Source organism: Chiloscyllium plagiosum, unplaced genomic scaffold (assembly GCF_037043375.1).
Source record: "Chiloscyllium plagiosum isolate Xiang-an unplaced genomic scaffold, Cpla_swu_hap1 HiC_scaffold_34, whole genome shotgun sequence".
NCBI classification, from domain to species: domain Eukaryota; kingdom Metazoa; phylum Chordata; class Chondrichthyes; order Orectolobiformes; family Hemiscylliidae; genus Chiloscyllium; species Chiloscyllium plagiosum.
This window is the reverse complement of record NW_028270172.1, coordinates 13676962-13695000: the sequence shown is the minus strand read 5'-3', so window position 1 is coordinate 13695000 and position 18039 is coordinate 13676962. Positions and strand designations below refer to the sequence as shown.

Below are 18039 nucleotides of genomic sequence, written 5' to 3'. Positions count from 1 at the left end.
TAAGAACTTGCAAACATTGGTTGGAAGAGACGAATTTAGATCACTAATCTTACTTTGATTTGAATACAGACCCTAGTTCATTGATTTAAAGATCTATACCACTTTGTCGAAGGCATGATTTTCTTACTCACTTATTGTTAACCTCATTTCCAAATGGATTGACTTTCCTGTTGGGATTGGCACTGCAGATGTTGACTTTTCTCTCAGCACATCAACCAAGTGGCCATTAGTCATGAGTCAGTGGTGAATATGACTGAGGCTCAGTGTGTAGTGCTGTTGGCTCTGAGGTTGTGGGTTTAAGTTCCAATCCAAGACTTGAGCACAGTAAACAAGGCTGACACTACCAATGAGGTGTCGAGACTGAGCTGTGGTATCAGAGATGGTGTCTTGTGGATAAGAGCTCTGTCTGCTCTCTCAGGGGACCTGAAAAATCATATGCTATTACTTCAAACAAAAGTAGGCTTGTTACCCCTGGTGTCCTAGCCAATGTTTATCCAGCATCCGCATGACTTAAACACATGACTCAGTTATTACCATATTGCAGCTTGTGGGAGCTTGCTGTGCACATTGGCTGCTAAATTTCCTAATTTACAGTAGTGACTAACTTCAAAAAGTACTTCTTTGACTGTAAAATGCTTTGGTGGTGCAAGGTGTTTTATAAATGTGAATCTTTTTCATTCTTCCCATATTTCAAGGATAGAAAGCTGCTTCCTACATAGTGTATGAATATTTACATTGTCCCCAGTTGGAAATTCAGGAGCAGGAGTGCAGTTTAACCAGCAAGCAATGCCCAACTGACATAAGCTAACTCCAAATAGCTTAAGATGGTTCTAGTCTGCAGAACCTACAAATATCACTTACCAACTGAATCAGGCAGACTGTACCCAGCTCTAAAATATATTTGTTCACTTGAGTGGCATAATGTTTAATACCCAAGCCATAATTTTGATGGTGTAACAGGCTGTGAAATTAATTGCAATAATTGATGTGTATTAGCCATTGATTTTATTGAATACAGTTATTCAGATTCACAGAAACAGATGATGGGGCTGCATTAGAGTACACTTTAGTTCCACTAATGTGAATACTATATGAATAGCAGAATGATTTAGGTCTGTATTTAGTCATACCAATTATATTTATTTGCATTAACTATATTGACAGCAGTCTGTCATGTCCCTGCTCAATTTGTGAAAGCCTTCCAACAATGGCTTTCAAATTGGCACAGTTACCCAGGTTTTCACCGGGTCTGTCCACCTGTCGTTTTATAAGTGCAATCCAACATAGCCACTCTTGGCCCACAGTCAAGCATTCATAATGAGGCCATCAGTTTAGTCTGCTTTTGTTGATACAGTTTCCAGATAGCCTCATAATAAAGTCAGTACATGCCAAATTGACTGTGTTTTGAATTACTGTCCAAGATGAATGTTTAACTCTATCTATTTTAATGAGACCATCACTATAAATCAGTAACAAGTCTGTATGTCTCATTTATCTGTTTGATTGAAGAATGTCCACTGAAATAATTTTAATTTTCTGTTTTGATGACTCAAACTACTAAATCCTCATAGTTCCACTCTAACATGCACAGTCTCTATCTATGACATTTGGAGTATTCTTCATGATATTGGGTTAGCCAAACCTCCCAAGGTGATGGCCAACAATAAACCGATTCGTTCATCAACTAAAGACTGCATGCACAACATTACTCTGAAATAGCTATTTCTTTAAGTTGCAAGTTCAGCTGTCAGGTTAACAATACTGATTGAGAAAAATTTAAATTCTTTAACTGAAGATGAAATTACATAATACCTAATAAGAAAAACTAGGGGAAAATCATAAATAAAGATGATGCTTGATAGCAATATTAAGAATGTGATGTGTCATGTTCGATGGTCGGATATGTGCTCAATCTGGAGTACGTTAACTTTCTCCACCCTGCACATATCTGTATTAGCAGTCCATTGTCAATCATTTGGAAATGAACCAAGTCCTAGAGATGTACAGCACGAAAACAGACCCTTCCATCCAACATTTCCGTTATATCCTAACCTAACCTAGTCCCACCTACCAGCACTTGGCCCATATCCCTCTCAACCCTTCCTATTCATGTACCTATCCAGATGCCTTTTAAATATTGCAATTGTACCAGCCTCCACCACCTCCTCTGGCAGCTCATTCCATACACGCACCACCATCTGCATGAAAAAGTTGCCCCTTAGGTCCCTTTTAAATGTTGCCCCTCTCCCCCTAAACCTATGCTCTCTAGTTTTGGACTCCCCCACCCCAGGGAAAAGACTTTGTCTATTTATCCTATCCATGCCTCTCATGATTCTGTAAACCTATATAAGGTCACCCCTCTGCCTCCGACGCTCCACGTAAAACAGCCCCAGCCTGTTCAGCCTCTCCCCATAGCTCAAATCCTCCAACCCTGGCAACATCCTTGTAAATCTTTTTGGAACCCTTTCAAGTTTCACAATATCTTTCCGATAAGGAGACCGGAATTGCACGCAATATTCCAACAGTGGCTTTACCAATGTCTTGTACAGCTGCAACATGACCTCCCAACTCCTGTACTCAATACTCTGACCAGTAAAGGAAAGCGATGAAAATTGCAATGATTTTATCTTATTCTTCATTTTGAATATTGGGATGAAAACTGAAGTCATATCTCACATTTTCATAATAAGATAGTTTCTACATCTAAAGTTTTTTTTTTGTAAATTATTAATAAGGAGTTTTACAGTATGCTGTTGCATTTTTGCTTTAGGGATTGGAATGAGACATTGGATCTGTTTGAGTCCCAAAACTATTCCTAGTGGAAAATGGTTACTTTTTGGGATTTCTGCAGAGTTTGCCCCTGGATTGACATGGCGATGGGCTCCCTGTCAAATTCTGAATGTCACTTCAGACACCCCAAGGACAGCTCTGGTATAGGGAGGCAGCTTGCCATCATCCTTTTTCTATAAATGCTGACTCAGCCAGCGATGCCCACATCCCATGAATGAATTTGAAAGTGAGTTGTCAGAGCCCTGAGCCCATTCAGATGTCTTCGAGCTTCAGAGGAGCCCGTGACTGCAGTAGAGGGCTTCAACATACCTTGGCCACTGTCATGGGAAGGTCTGTAAGCCAGGTCAGGGTGCTGGTCCCTTGGCCCAAGGCTGGCTTCCCCCCTCCAGGCAGTTAACCTTGCCAACCCCTCCCCATCACCTGCGGTTGGGCTAGGAATGGACAATCCCGGAGATAACCTGGCTGGCCACTGTGTAGGGGAACATAGCCTGCCTCAACAATAAGATCTAGCACCCACAAACCAGAAACTCCTAACCCTAACCCATTTCTTCCCAATTGTATAAAGCCTGCAAGTTGAGCTTGCAGTCTTGACCAATTCCTTCCTTTTCTGGGCTGTGGAATGGAAATTTGTCAGCTCCATGTGTTGCTAGCTGAAGTACAGTCACTTCAAAAGATTATCAAACATCAATTTTCAAAGTTGCACCATCATGAGATTTTTTTTGAAGTAACTCAATGTTAGGATTTTTTTTTAAAAGGAACCATAAAATCATTGGGGCGGCAAATACATGTTGTAAGTACCTCTTACATTTCATTCTAATCCTGGAGAACCTATTGAGTGCTATTTGTCGTGAACATGAAAGAACTAAACCGTGGAGCAATGCATTGTTTCTCTCCAACTACCCCTTCTATATCTTTCCCTTTGTAAAAATTCAAAGAATAGACGCATTTTATTAAATCCTGCGATTTAATCTTGCAATGCAAATCTGACTAATTGAGAATAAACAGAAAGTACTGGAACTTCTCAGGCACCGTCTGTGGAGAGAGAAACCACAGACCAATGTTTCAGGTCAGTGAGTTTTTTTCTTCAGAACTGGAACTTGAAGGTATGGTGTACTTGATTTTCCAAAAGGAATCTGATAAGATGCCATATCAAACTTTGCTGCAGAAAATAATCGCTCATGCTGTCAGATTTAATGTATTAACGCAGATGAAGGATTGGTTATCTTATTACCCAAGAAGCAGAATGTACAGATAAATGGATCATTTTTCGTTTGTAACTCGTGAAGTGCCACAGGGATTAGTACTGGAGTGTTAATATGTACATATCAATGACTTGAAGGATGGTAGTTTAGTTTCCAGATGAAGCTAAGTTGTGTAGGAAAGTAAGGCAGAGTTGAGAGCAGGTGGAGAATCTGTAAAAGGATATAGATAGCTAAAGTGAGTGGGCAAACATTTAGCAGATGGAATTTAATAGGGGAAAATGTAAACTTTGACGGGAAGAATTGAAAAGCAGCACAATATGTTAAATGGCAAGGGATTGCAGACTCCCGTACCACAAAGGATTACAATGTTACTTTACAGGTATAGCAAGGGACTCAAAGCGAATGGAACCTTGGCACTTATTGCGAGTGGAATACAATGTTAAAGAAGGGAGGTTTTACTGCAGCTGCGCAGCTGAGACCATACAGAGTCATAGAGTCCTACAGCACGGAGACAGGCCCTTCTGCCCAAACTGGTCCACACTGAACAAAGTGTCCATCCATGTTAACCCCATTTACCTGCACTTGGCCCATATCCTTCTAAATGTTTCCTATCCATGTATTTGTCCAAATGCCTTTTTAATTGTCGTTAATGTACCCACCTCAACCACTTCTGCTGGCAGCTCATTCCATTTACATACCACCCAACCCTGGGGAAAAAGACTGAGTGCATTCACCCTATCCATGCCTCTTATGGTCTAATACACTTCTATAAGATCCTCCCTCAGTCTCCTATGCTCTAAAGAAAAAGGTCCTAGCTTGTCCAAACCTCTCCCTATAAGTCAGACCATTCAGTCCTGGCAACACTCAAGTAAATTTCCTCTGTACTCTTTCCAGTTTAATAACATCCTTCCTCTAGCAAGGTGACCAAAACTGCAGGACTGTGTACAATTTTTGGTCTCCTTTATTTGGGAAAGGATATAATCGCATGAGAAGTGGTTCAGAGATGGTTTTCCCTGACTCATTCCATTTCATGAAACAAATAACTGAGGATGCTGGAGATCTGAAATGAAAACAGAAAGCGCTGGAGAAACTCGGCAGGTCTGGCAGCATCTGTAGGACAAAAGCAAAGTTAAAGTTTTTAGTCTGGAAATTCTTCATCAGAAGTCGCCTCTTGTATTTAAGGCTACAATTGGGGGCACAGATTGAAAGAAGAATCCTTCCTTTTAAAATGGAGATGAGGAGAATTTCTTTTTCTAGGTGTTCATTGGTCTGTGGAATTCTTTTCCTCAGAAAGATGAGGTCAGCTCACTGAAGTTGAGGCTGAACTAGACACGTTTTTGACAGACAAGAGTCGAGAGGAGATAAAACCATGACCAGATCAGCCATGATCTTATTGAATGGTGGAGGAGGTCTGAAGGGTCACGTGGCCAACCCTGGAATCTACGTAACAGGTTTTAACTAAAATACATTGGGGGATGGTGGGGGGAACAAAAGGGGAGAGGCATGTCTGCTGGAGAGCAGGTGAGATTAAATGGCCAAAGGTTGATAGTGCATGGTGAAACAGAGACACTCATAGGGCAACAACAGATGCGCAGAAGAGGTGTAATTGGCAGCAGCATTACCACAATAATGTCTAATATCTGGAAAGAAATTGGGGCAATGATCATAATCTGAAACTTTTGATGAGCTCAGAAGGTTGTAAAATCAAATTGATTTAACTTTCCAGAAATTATTAATACTTCGTTTTGAACAACCACAGATTGTTAACAAAGGGGACCCTGACCCCTGATGTGTGCCAGTCTTGTCTCACAGAAGAATTGACGATTGGGCATAAGTCTTTCATCAGGATTCCTGCTCCTCGGATGCTGCCTGACCTGCTATACTTTTCTAACACCACATTTTCGACTGAGCTCCAGCATCTGCAGTCTTCACTTTCCTCCAGCCTTGTGTAAGGATAGATCAAACTACTTGGATATCCTAATGTGTTCAGACCCTTTTCTTCTGCTTTAGGTATTCTTTCTGGTGATTGAAGCACATCTTGGAACAAGGTAGAAAGCATGGGAAAAAACCTCGACTTGTCTGGATTGACAGATGATGAAGCTGAACATGTGCTACAGGTTGTCCAGCGGGATTTTGATCTCCGGAAGAAGGAACAAGAACGACTGAGGTAGGAGTTAGCTCTCGCGAGTGCTTTTCTTTGCGTTTTAGTTCAGTTTATTGTTGGAAATCCGTAACCCAATTTTGGAAATAAGCTCAGTCGATATTTGTTATCGAAGGGGTTTTTCTGCAACGAAAATTGTATATTACAAGTACTGAAGCACTTTCAGAATCTTGAGCATATTGGATTTCAGGAACAGATTATATTTCATTGGCAAATTCATTATAATGTAGGAATTATATAATATTGAGTAAGGTTTGTGTGCAGTCACATGCACCACTACTTGTGATTTCTGTAGTGATTGTAACAAGGTCAGCCAGTTGGCACTCATAGAATATGGTTTCCCTATTTGGGGCTGTTAATCTGGTCCAATCAGGGGGCCCTGGCTGATATATAAGAAGGGGGAGTATCAGAGATACTGACACACGAACATCTGAATCTGAATGAGGCAGTACTGAAGGACAGTTTGTGTGAATAATGGGAGGTTGTTGATAGGCAACTGGCCTTTGGGGAATTATTTGATATTCCTTATCAACTTTTGGTATGAGTTTGCTTCCAACGAGGTGTTTTACCCCTGTGAGGTAATGCTTCTGTTGTTTCCTGTAATGTAAGAAACTGGGTTCCACTGTAATGGTATTGAAGAATCCAACAGATATTTACAACCAACTATGTACAAACATTATGTTCCTCAGGCATAGTGTGTCTGGGCTAATATTAAGCTATCCGATTGCAACAGAGCAGCAAGCTTCCGGTAGTGACTTGCTTCAGGTGATCGGAGGGAAGCTGGACTATGATACGGTTGATGAGGTCATGAGTCCATCGCTTAAAGACACGCTGACTGTGATTCATAATGCAACTGCACTTGGTATGAGCTTCTCATTATTTCACAGAAACAAGTTCTTGCTGTTGCTAGTTTGGTTCAGTGTAATTTTTTTTGAATATCACCAACTGAATTGTACTAGAGATAGTCTAACAATATCTTAACTGTCATTTAGTTTGCTGTTGTGCTGACTCTGAAACATGCTTACAGTCTGCTTTCTGCTAGATGAGAAGGCACTCTCATTGCTTTGATTAGTAAAAGAAAAATACTGCGGAGGCAAAAATAGAAATTGCTGGAAAAGCTCAGCAGGTCTGGCAGCATCTGTGGAGAGAATTAGAGTTAACTCTTTGGGGCAAGTGACCCTTCCTCAAAATACTGCAGAGGCTGGACCTCTGATATAGCGAGTTTTGAGAAGGTTTGTAGCTCAGGTTGAGGTTCTGGATGTAGGTTTGCTCGCTGAGCTGGAAGGTTCACTTCCAGACGTTTTGTCATTATACTAGGTAACATCTTCAGTGAGCCTCTGGGTGTAGCACTGCTGCTTTCTATTTATACGTTTGGGTTTCTTTGGCTCTGATATAATTAAACAAAGTGCTGGAAAAGCTCCACGGTCCAGGTGGTATTGGTAAGATGAGAAAGTGTTTAAGGTTCTGAATCCAATATGATTCTTATTGGAAGAGAGATATTGGGTTTGGGACACTAGCTCTGCTTCGTTCTTAACAGATGTTGCTGGAGTTGGGTGAGCTGCCTTTATAATATGACGTTTCTGAAAATTGGGATGAAATACAATTAATTCAACTAGAGTTATCTATCCCTTAACAGATATTGCCTTCTGTGGGGAGCACCTGATTCAGTCTCTTTTCAGTAGGCTGTGCACTGGATGTTGCCCGGTGTGCATTTTTATAAACCTTTCAATCTCTCAAACCCTGCACTGCTGAAACACCCTGGGCATCTTTGCAGTTCCATCCTTGCTCATCAGATAATGAGTCCGCTTTTGAACGCATCTGCTGGTCGAGTTAACCTTTGTTACCTGACTCAGCACCTCAGAAAAAACATGAGCTGTTTGAGTCACAGCCCAGATGGTTAATGTGATGATGCAGGACCATCTGCATATTCCCATCACTTCAGTGAATCACCAACAGCAGCTCCTTCCCTGATAACGACCTCCTGAAGTGATAAAGTTCTGCCTGCCTTTGCCCGTTCCAAGTGCTATATTCTGTCCTTTTATTGCCTTTTAAACTAGGTCAGTTTGATGATGTACCTCATGACAGTTAAAGAGAGCCAATTTCTAAAACCTTTGAAAAAAATCCTGCAATTTTAGAAGGGGATGGTGCAGTAGTGATAATGCCACCATGCACATAGTCGAGATAGTCAGGTTAGTGCTTTAGGGACGTGAGTTCAAACCCAACCCCTGTATCTGATTGCATTTTAAATTCAGTTAATAAGCTTGGATTATAAAACTGTACTCCGTGATGCTGACAATGAAACTACCACTGTTGTAAAAACCCATCTGCTTCACTTTTATGGTTAGGGAAGGAGATACTTTGACCTGACCTAGTCTGGCTGAAGTTTGATTCCAGACCCACAGCAACGTGGCTGGCTCATAGTTTCCCTCTGAAATGGCTGAGCAAGCCCCACAGTTGAAGATCTGTTTGGGATGCACCAAAAATACTGACCTCATTAGAGATGCCCACATCGTAAGAAAGAATAAGGAACAAGGAAAAACCACCTTTTCATATCCATAAGGCTTCCTACAAATTTCTTTGATAGTCATCAGGAAAGGAGGATTTTTGCATTCATCTGTCACGAGCCAGGACTTTATACCCAATGAAGCATGTTATTAAAAAGCTTCTGGTCGCTGTTGTAAAATAGGAAATGCAAGCTCAGTTGGCTGGATGGCAGGTTTGCGATACGCAGTGATGCCAACAGTGTGGGTTCAATTCCCACACTGGCTAAGGTTACTGTGAAGGACTCTCTGTCTCACCCTCACCTGAGATATGGGTTAATACCATCTGTGTCTCTCTAATGAGAGAGCAGCTTTATCATCTGGTAAGACTCTGGTGACTTTACCTTTTATAGAAAACACAGCATCCAAGTTTTGCCAAACAAGCTTCCCCAGTCAGGGGTGTGATGCTGTCCAGGTATTCTGTTTCTGTGATGTTGATTGTGGGATAAATATTAGCCAGGACACAACCCTCTTCAAAATGGTGTCGTGGGATCTCTTAGCATCTACTTGAGAGGGCGGATCAATCTTCGTTTTAACGCCTCATAAGAAGGTTGGCACCTCCAATACTGTAGGCCTTCTCTCCACACTGCAGTGGAGTGTCCACAAGACCATGGTAGACTATTCAGGCAACCAAGTATACTGTGCCATTCAGTGAGATCATAGCTGATCTGATTATGCTCTTCTCCATTTTCCTGCCTATTCCTCATAACCCTTGATTCCCTTTACTGATCAAAAATCTGTCTATCTCAGCGTTAACAACACAGCCTTCTGTGGTAAGAAATTTCACAAATTTGCTACTGGTTTTAGAAATGGTGTTTCACCTCATCTCTGACTTCATGGGTGACCCATATTCTGAGACCTGCCGTAGTTTTTCTTTAGTGAGCAACTCCCAGCAAGAATTGGTGCTTAAACCCACGAATGCCTCTCTCTGAGGTGAGACTGCACTTGCTGAGACGTGGATGTGGAGCATCACTGTGGGAGAGAGTGGGGTTAACCAACTTCCATGATTTTATGCGCTGAACATGTACAATCCAATACACCAGTGCCCTCCATTTCTAGCATTTACTGTTACTGTAAAAGCAGCCTGATTAATCAAATAAAATGTTCTTTTAATCCTTCCTAATAAATTCCATCACAGCTGTCGGTCTGACCTCAAACTCTTGATTTCATGAAAGTACCTTTTCAAAACAAATATGAATTTTTAGGAAGAACCAGACGGATTTGTTCTTCAGGGTCTTATCCCCCATTATCACCTCACTGCATTTTCCAGCATATCTGCTATTTCTGGTGTCACTCTGCAAAGTGAAGGAAAGTAGCTGTGGGAGATCTGAGGAAACTGGGCAGGGATTATACTGGGAATAATCAGAAGAATATTAAAGTGCTCTGCAAATGGATCTGTAATAATGAGAATTGCCCAGTGTAAGCCTGTGAGAGGATTGTGAACTCCAGAATCAACGGGGATGAGCAGGAAGCTGGGACAGTGACTGTTGGAGAAGAGGAGATTGAGAAGGAGATTGGCTGGAGGTTTAAGATCATGAGATGTCTGGACAGACTGGGTAGCGTGAACCTATTCCCACAAGTGCAGGGTCAAGAACCAGAGGAGAGATTAATTTAAAGGGGATTGACAAAAGAACCAACAATATCATGAGGAGAAGTGTGTTTTGAGCAGTAAATGGTTAGGGTCTGCAATAATCTTTCTTTGGAGGAAGATTCAACCTTGGCTTTGAACAATAGATTGGAGCATCAGATGACAATCTCATTTGCTTTGGGGGCGGGGGAAGTTTGCTAAATTCCTCAAGGAGAGGGGTAACGCAGAGACACAATGGATCAAATAACTAACTGCTGCACTGCAGTCGTTCTTTACTTCCATGGTGAGCTATTAAGGCTGAGCACAACAAAGCATCTATCAGACCCGAAGGGTATTAGAGCTGGAGTAAACCTCTAATTGGTTTAAAGCAATAAAAAAGTATGGTCATCATTATAGTCTTACCAGACTAGAGGGCTGCTGTCTCAGAGATATGGCCGATGGGGCTTAACCTGAGGGCCACCAGGCCTACGTTGATGCAGGAAGTGAACCCACACTGTTGGCATCACTCTACATTGTAAGTGAGCCACCTGACTAGCTGAGCTAACCGACTCCCTTACAGTAATATGATAATCATAAGTACCAGCTGGGACAGATCCAAGGCTCCTAAGGGAAATGGTCGATTAGACATGTGCAGGTTAGGTAAATTGGCCATGCTAAATTGCCCAAAGTGTTCAGGGATGTGTAGGCTAGGTGCATTAGTCAGAGGAAATGTGGAGTAATAGGGTGAGGAAGTGGGCCTGGGTGGGATACTCTTCAGAGGGTCACTCTGGACTTGTTGGGCCAAATGGACTGTTTCCACACTATTAGGGATTCTGTGATGTAAATACTTGAGATGTTACATTTTGAAGGAGATGTTTACCTTGCCCACTGGTATAAACATATAGGTTGGAACCCATGGTATAATTAGGACTCATGGGATTGGTGATAATGGGTTGGATTTTCATGGACTTGTATAAATGCTGGACAGCACCAGATTCCTGCCTCCATTTCTGCTTCCCACCTCTGAGGAGATGTTTCCATTGCCAACTTGGCCATCTTCATTGCAAGACCAGGCAACACGAAGTTCCCATTCAATTAACATGGAATCTAGCTTTGTATAGACTCATGGCTCTTGGCTCCTTTTTAGGGGCATCTTGAGTTATAGTCTGGGTATGATTTCAAAGGGTCTTTTCATGACCCTCTTATGCCCCTCCAACCACCTTCAATGGCCGTTCATAAATTCTATGTCCATCTGTAGTACCTTCACGGCCCATTCACTCAGCATTGCCTCTGTACGAACCAATGGGTCTTCTACCAATGGCAAACGTGGAACTGTTAAAAGAAAGTAATAACCATTGGTTAACTTTCTTATAAACCGTGCAGCTGCAACAAGCTATAAAAATGTTAATCACCAGGCACTTAAAATGTCAATAACAAAATATAAGCATGCAATACCTCTTTACCTTGTGGAAATAAACACTGAGCCAGTGACAAAGTAGATCACCTATTAAAAGCTTGTAAACTTACTAATCAAGAAATCGCATCCCATCTGTACCCCTGTTTTAACAAACTATTAGAAATCTTGGTTCGTAGCCAAGTCACATTGTGCATGGAGGCTATTGGGTATTGAGGAGGGAGACCGTTGGACGGCTGAAGTGAGGGCTGGTTGGACCTCTGCTGAGGAAGGTGACTGAGAGCAAGAACGTACCATAAGATGGAGGCATTCATCCTCATGACGGCAATGGCATCCAATAAATAGTGGCCCAGGGATTAATCTGTGCAAATATTGTCTCCAAATGACGGCAACTGCCAACAAATGTGCTGTTTGAGACCTTTCAGCTCCTTTTAAACATGAGTCAGTGACCCTCTGTCCCTGCTTCTTCTGTGAGGAAATGTGTTGCAGATACACAGCATGCACCTATTTGCCTCCCTCTTTCCTGCTGTGGGAATGTTGGCCCCTCAAAGGCTTTAATTAACGTCCTACTGCTACTAGGCCGGTTGCCATCTGTGCACTCAGCTTGCTCTTGGCAGAAACATTCAGAGGGAGAGCTTCACTTTTTTTTTTCCTGCCCGTGGGACGTTGGAGTTCACCCCATCCCCCAATATTTCACGAACAAACAACCATTTATGGTCGCTGGGAGGTGAGGTCTATGGTACTTGTGGTGGTAGATTGGGAAAAAATGATTATATTTTCTTCAGCCGTCCCTGTCCCAAGAATAATAACTGGTTATTATCAGGATCCCTGAAGAAGGGCTTATGCCCGAAACGTCGATTCTCCTGCTCTTTTGATGCTGCCTGACCTGCTGCGCTTTTCCAGCAACACATTTTTAAGCTATTATCAGGATCCACCAGCCTAGATTGCCACATTGATTACTGTTAACATGATCAGAGCTGACTGCTGAGCAGCTAGAGACTAAAACAAAGACAAGTTACATTCACTGGTCATATTTCATCATTTGCCTGTGTTTATGACACAACAGTTCTTCTTGTCTGCCGGAGACACTGTCTGTCTGCAATGGCTGAATAAAGCCAATACGGTCCATTTGTTTATGACCTCCACCGTTAGATAATACTGTTGTATCACCAGTGAATTTTCAGGCTGTTTGATTTGATTTATTATTGTCACATGTACCTAGGTACAGTGAAAAGTTTTGTTTTCTGTGCAGTACAAAGATCATAGGAATAATAGAACAGAGCCAGGAATACAGGCAGCAGACAAGATGCACAAAGAGTGAGATCAACATGAAATTTGGGAGGTGCATTCAGCAGTTTAATACCAGTGGGGAAGAAGCTGTTCTTGAACCTGTTGGTACATGTGTTCCATGTCTCTTTGTTCCTCTGTCTCTCATCCCTGTAGTGTGGGAGCAGGCCATGTGCACCATCGAGTCCACACCAACCCTACAAAGAGCATCCCAGCCTGATCCAGTCCCTCCACCCTATCCCAGTAATCCTGCATTTCCACCTAGCCCACAGATCCCTGTGCACTATAGGACAATTTAACATGGGCAATCCATTAACCTGCATGTCCTCGGACTGTGGGAGGAGACCCACACAGCACTGGGAGAATGTGCTTACTCCACGCAGACTGTTGACTGAGGGTGGAATCAAACCTGGGCCCCTGGTGCTGTCAGGCAACAGTGCGAGTCATTGTGCCACCCTGGTTATGGTTCATCATGTTGTGCCACCAAATGGTACAGCTTTCATGGCAGTTCCTCCCATGCATCAAGGTCAGTCTGTTCCCTTTCCAATGAGTTCACTTGGTGTGCTGGTTTGCATGTAGTTCAGATGAAGGCCAGTAATGGGGTTCAAGTCTCTTTGCGGCGGAGGTAGACATTGGACCTGCTCCTGAATGGGGAAGGCAAAGGGCAAACCACCAATAACTCAGACTCCTCAGACGTTGCTCGGAGTGAAGCGTCAGCCTGACAGTGAGCCAAGGCAGAGCATCCATGACATGATGTTGAATGAGAGACCAATACTTTATAAGCAGAGAGCTTGAATGTGGTTTGATTGCCCCAGAGGCAGGATTATAACTTTGTGTGTAGTTCTTCAGTCATTGCTCAATGTCTTTGGGCATGTGTCAGGAGCAGTGTATGACTAAAGCCTGAATTCAGAAACACCACCCAAGCATCACTTTGGTGGCAAGAACAGGAAGGCAGATTACTACTTAAAGGAGCAGTACAACGAGATCTAGGTGTTCTTGTATATTAGTCAATGAAAGCAAGCATGCAGGTACAGCAGGCAGTGAAGAAAGCTAATAGCATGCTGGCCTTCATAACAAGAGGAATTGAGCATAGAAGCAAAGAGGTCCTTCTGCAGCTGTACAGGGCCCTGGTGAGACCGCACCTGGAGTACTATGTGCAGTTCTGGTCTCCAAATTTGAGGAAAGACATTCTGGCTATTGAGGGAGTGCAGCGTAGGTTCACGAGGTCAATTCCCAGAATGGTGGGACTATCTTACACTGAAAGATTGGATCGACTGGGCTTGTACACGCTTGAGTTTAGAAGGCTGGGAGGGGATCTGATTGAAACGTTGAAGATTAATAAAGGATTGGAGACTTAGGAGGCAGGAAACATGTTTCCGCTGATGGGTGAGTCCCGAACCAGAGGACACAGTTTAAAAATAAAGGGTAGGCCACTTAGAACAGAGTTGAGGAGAAACTTCTTCACCCAGAGAGTGGTGGGTGTATGGAATGCTCTGCCCCAGAGGGCTGTGGAGGCCAAATCTCTGGATACTTTCAAGAAAGAGTTGGATAGAGCTCTTAGGGATAGTGGATTCAAGGGTTATGGGGATAAGGCAGGAACAGGATACTGATTGAGGATGATCAGCCATGATCAGCCATGATCATAATGAATGGTGGTACTGGCTCGAAGGGCAGAATGGCCTACTCCTGCACCTGTTGTCATCTATGAAAAACTGGGCCTTCACGTGAAAACACTTGTTTTGGTAACTTTGTTCAGGGCCATTAAAACTGGGCTGAAACAAGTACCCAGCCAGCTGGAATCACCTTCACTGCTTCTTGATGACTCGTTTAAAGCTCTTTCATTTGATTTCCAGTTGGTTAGTTTTGTTATGGACCAGGCCAGACCCCCTCAAAACATTTCAAGAAAGTGGCCCAGACACTAACTTTGCAAGGTTTTTTAATGCGGATATTCCAGGAGAGATGCAGCTGGTCAAACCACTTAGTTTTAAATGAAGCAGAATTTATTTGCAAGATTAGTGAATGTAACGCAAACAAAAGAGAACAGCGTACCGAATAGCCTGACCTATCCGAAAACCCACCAGATTATCCCAGCTTAATGATGCTGTTCCCAATGCTGGCAACAATCCCCATAAACACCTCTTGGCACAAAAGGTAAAATCAAACCCAGAGTCTGACAGGGGAGAAGCCAGAGAGAGAGGAGGATCAACATGGACCTGCTTTTTTGCAGTCCAGCAGACCTTTCGACTCTACTGCTAAAACCAAACCAAACCAGAGAAAAGTAGTGTGTGTGGGGCTGGAAAAACACAGCAGGTCAGGCAGCATCCGAGGAGCAGGAAAGTCAACGTTTCGGGTGTAAGCCTTTCATCAGGAAACTGGAGAAGAGCTGAGCTGGGAGAACTGGCCACTCCCAATGTACAAGTGTGTTTTTTAAACTTGAAAGCATTTTGCCTGAGGCAGTATCCGTTAGCTGTATTCGAGCTGACCCTAAAACCCTTCCAAGCCCAGACCTTTTGGAACCCATGTGTTTTACGACCTCATTGGGGGAAAAGAAAAGCCAAGGACAATGTGACCTTGTTAAAGGAGCAGCATTGTCACAGCTTCTTCAGGGATGTGATAGTTTACTTCATAGACCACCCATGAGGCACCAGTGGAATAGTTACTTTAAGTTTACTCATTTAAAGTTTTATCATTTACAATTTTTTTGGGTCCACATCCTTTTTGGTTTCACTTAATAACAGAGCCTCATGTATTACTTTTCTTTCACATTTAATACTGTTACAACAATTTACAATTTTTTCACCTGGATCCATGGATGTGGAAGCTTGTCTTGTGTGCTAGCACTAATGATTAAATCATAGAATCCCTATAATGTGGAAGCAGGCCATTCAGTCCACTAAGTCTGTACCAGCTCACTGGAGAGCAATCCACTCAGACCCAGTCCCTACATGATCCTCTTGACCCTGTGTTTCCCATGGCCAATCCTCCTAACCTGTACATCTTTAGACTGTGGGAGGAAATGCACACAGACACTGAGAGAATGTGCAACCTGCATGCAGACAGTCACCCAGATCCCTGGCGTTGTGAGGCAGCGGTGCTAACCACTGAGCCTCCTGTGCTGGCAAACTGTTAATTGCCCAACTTGATAAGAACCAGAGCCGATGAGAGAACTGCCGTATATAATGAGTAGAAGTTGATCTCGTAGAAAAGTCAACCCCCAAAAGATCTGAAATTTTCCATATCTCATTATAAAGGTCGACCCTAGTTCTTCACCGATAACAGATCAACATTTGAGAGTCAAGGTATTATCCTGTAAGTAAATGATAAGATGAGGAAATGAAGTTTTTTTTCCCATGTTACTATGTGTTTGGTGTACAATTCACACTAATTTGGTGCTAAAGTTGCTGATTTCAGGTCAGAGTCAGGTGACAACCTCCCTCTGTGCAGCTCAGCTTCCTGTGATTCGTTGTGTTTTTTCTCTATTCTGAGATCAATTGGGCTGTGCTAATGATAAGATATCTTGGACTGTAGCATGGATTTCAGACCCTGTGTAATAGTAGACTCTGTGGTATCTGTTTAATAGTTGACTCCATAAATTTAACCTTTTTTAAAAAAAAGTCTAAAAAATTAGACTTTTACACAAGTATATATGGTATGTATTGGGGAATGTTTGGCAACAGAGATGACATCTGGAGATCCTCCTATGCAGAGCAGGCCTCACCATATTCTGGAGTATGGCTCTGTCTAGTGACCCCACTGCATGTTGCTGTAAGTTCATGGTACAGGATTTAATTACTCAAGGCTGTGGGACAAATGCTATTTCCACTTTGTGAGACTTCGTAAAGTAAATATTATTAATTCAACCACACGTTATACAGCTTCCCTGAAGTGAAAACGTTGCAAAGCCAGAATTAATAAATTCGAACTCCACGCTGCATTTGAATACAACTCGTGATTAAATTCCACAAAACTTGTTCAGCTTATATGAGAGAGACTCAGAGGCTGCAATCCTAAAGTACAATGGATAACTTTTTAAGAGATTATTTTAAGATTAGATTGTTCTTAGTGTTTATTACAATATGTTTTTAAGTATAGATTTTGGACTCTGAAAATTAATAATATGGTTCTCAATGTATAAGAAGTAACAGATTCTGATTTTCTGTATTCCTTTATGAAATGTGGATATCTCCAATTACCCTTGAACTGAGGGGCAATGCAGATGGTTTCACATCACTCTAGGGTCTGGAGTCCCACAGAGATCAGACTGGGTAAGGATATAGTCTTCCTTTTCTAAAGGGAGTCGGTGAACCTTAAAACAGACGATGGGTGTGTTTGTGGACACTGTTATTGAGATTAGCAGTCAATTGCAGATTTTTACAAATTGAATTTAATATGATGGGATTTGACCCTGCTTTCCCCCAACTCATCAGCCTAGGCCTCAGGATGATCAGGGCAGTGAAATTACCACAACACCATCACCTCCCCACAAAGTCTAGCATCTGGTGATTAGAACTGTAATTGTAATAGCCATTTAATTTGTTTAGTGAATCGTGGTTCATTTTCTCTATCAGTCACTGGGATAGTTGAGGAATCACAATTCATTTTCCCCCAACAACCATGAAATCCTTTTACCAAATCGGTATCTTGAGGCAAAGTGCCTTTAACTGAGGATTCAACTGCCTACGTGCAGGATAGGGGGGTGGACAATACCTCATCAGCCTGGACCAGGAGAAGGCCTGTGACAGGATATCGCATGCTTAATATGGGACCTGCTCTCCAAAATGGGAGCCAAGGTAAGTTGAGGCTAGAGCAAGGCCATGCTCTTTGTGAATGGGGCAGCCCAATCCTTTATCCCCTTCACCACATTACCTGAAGGTGCTGGGACTATGGTTTGGAGGGGTTGGGAACATGTACAAAAACTTGGGAGGAGCGCATCGCCAAGGTGAGGCAGACACTGGGCAGATGGGACCACCACTCCCTCTCCATTGCTGGAAAAACCTGGTCATCAGCTGTGAGGTACACTCTGTTGTACGTCATGCAGGTATGGCCCATTCCCAGAACCCGCGTCATTGCAGACACCT

The 18039-nt window shown here is 42.6% G+C and overlaps 1 protein-coding gene across 2 annotated transcripts in view; it reads left to right on the top strand.

Moving 5' to 3' along the window:
* The window catches only part of myripb (myosin VIIA and Rab interacting protein b), a 398586-nt gene that overhangs the window by 25757 nt on the left and 354790 nt on the right, over positions 1-18039 (top strand). For both annotated transcript variants that reach the window (XM_043719526.2, XM_043719523.2), the window contains exon 2: positions 6003-6159. In XM_043719526.2, coding sequence (XP_043575461.2) covers positions 6050-6159 — 110 coding nt within the window. In that variant the 5' untranslated portion in view covers positions 6003-6049. The remainder of the gene's footprint in view (positions 1-6002; positions 6160-18039) is intronic.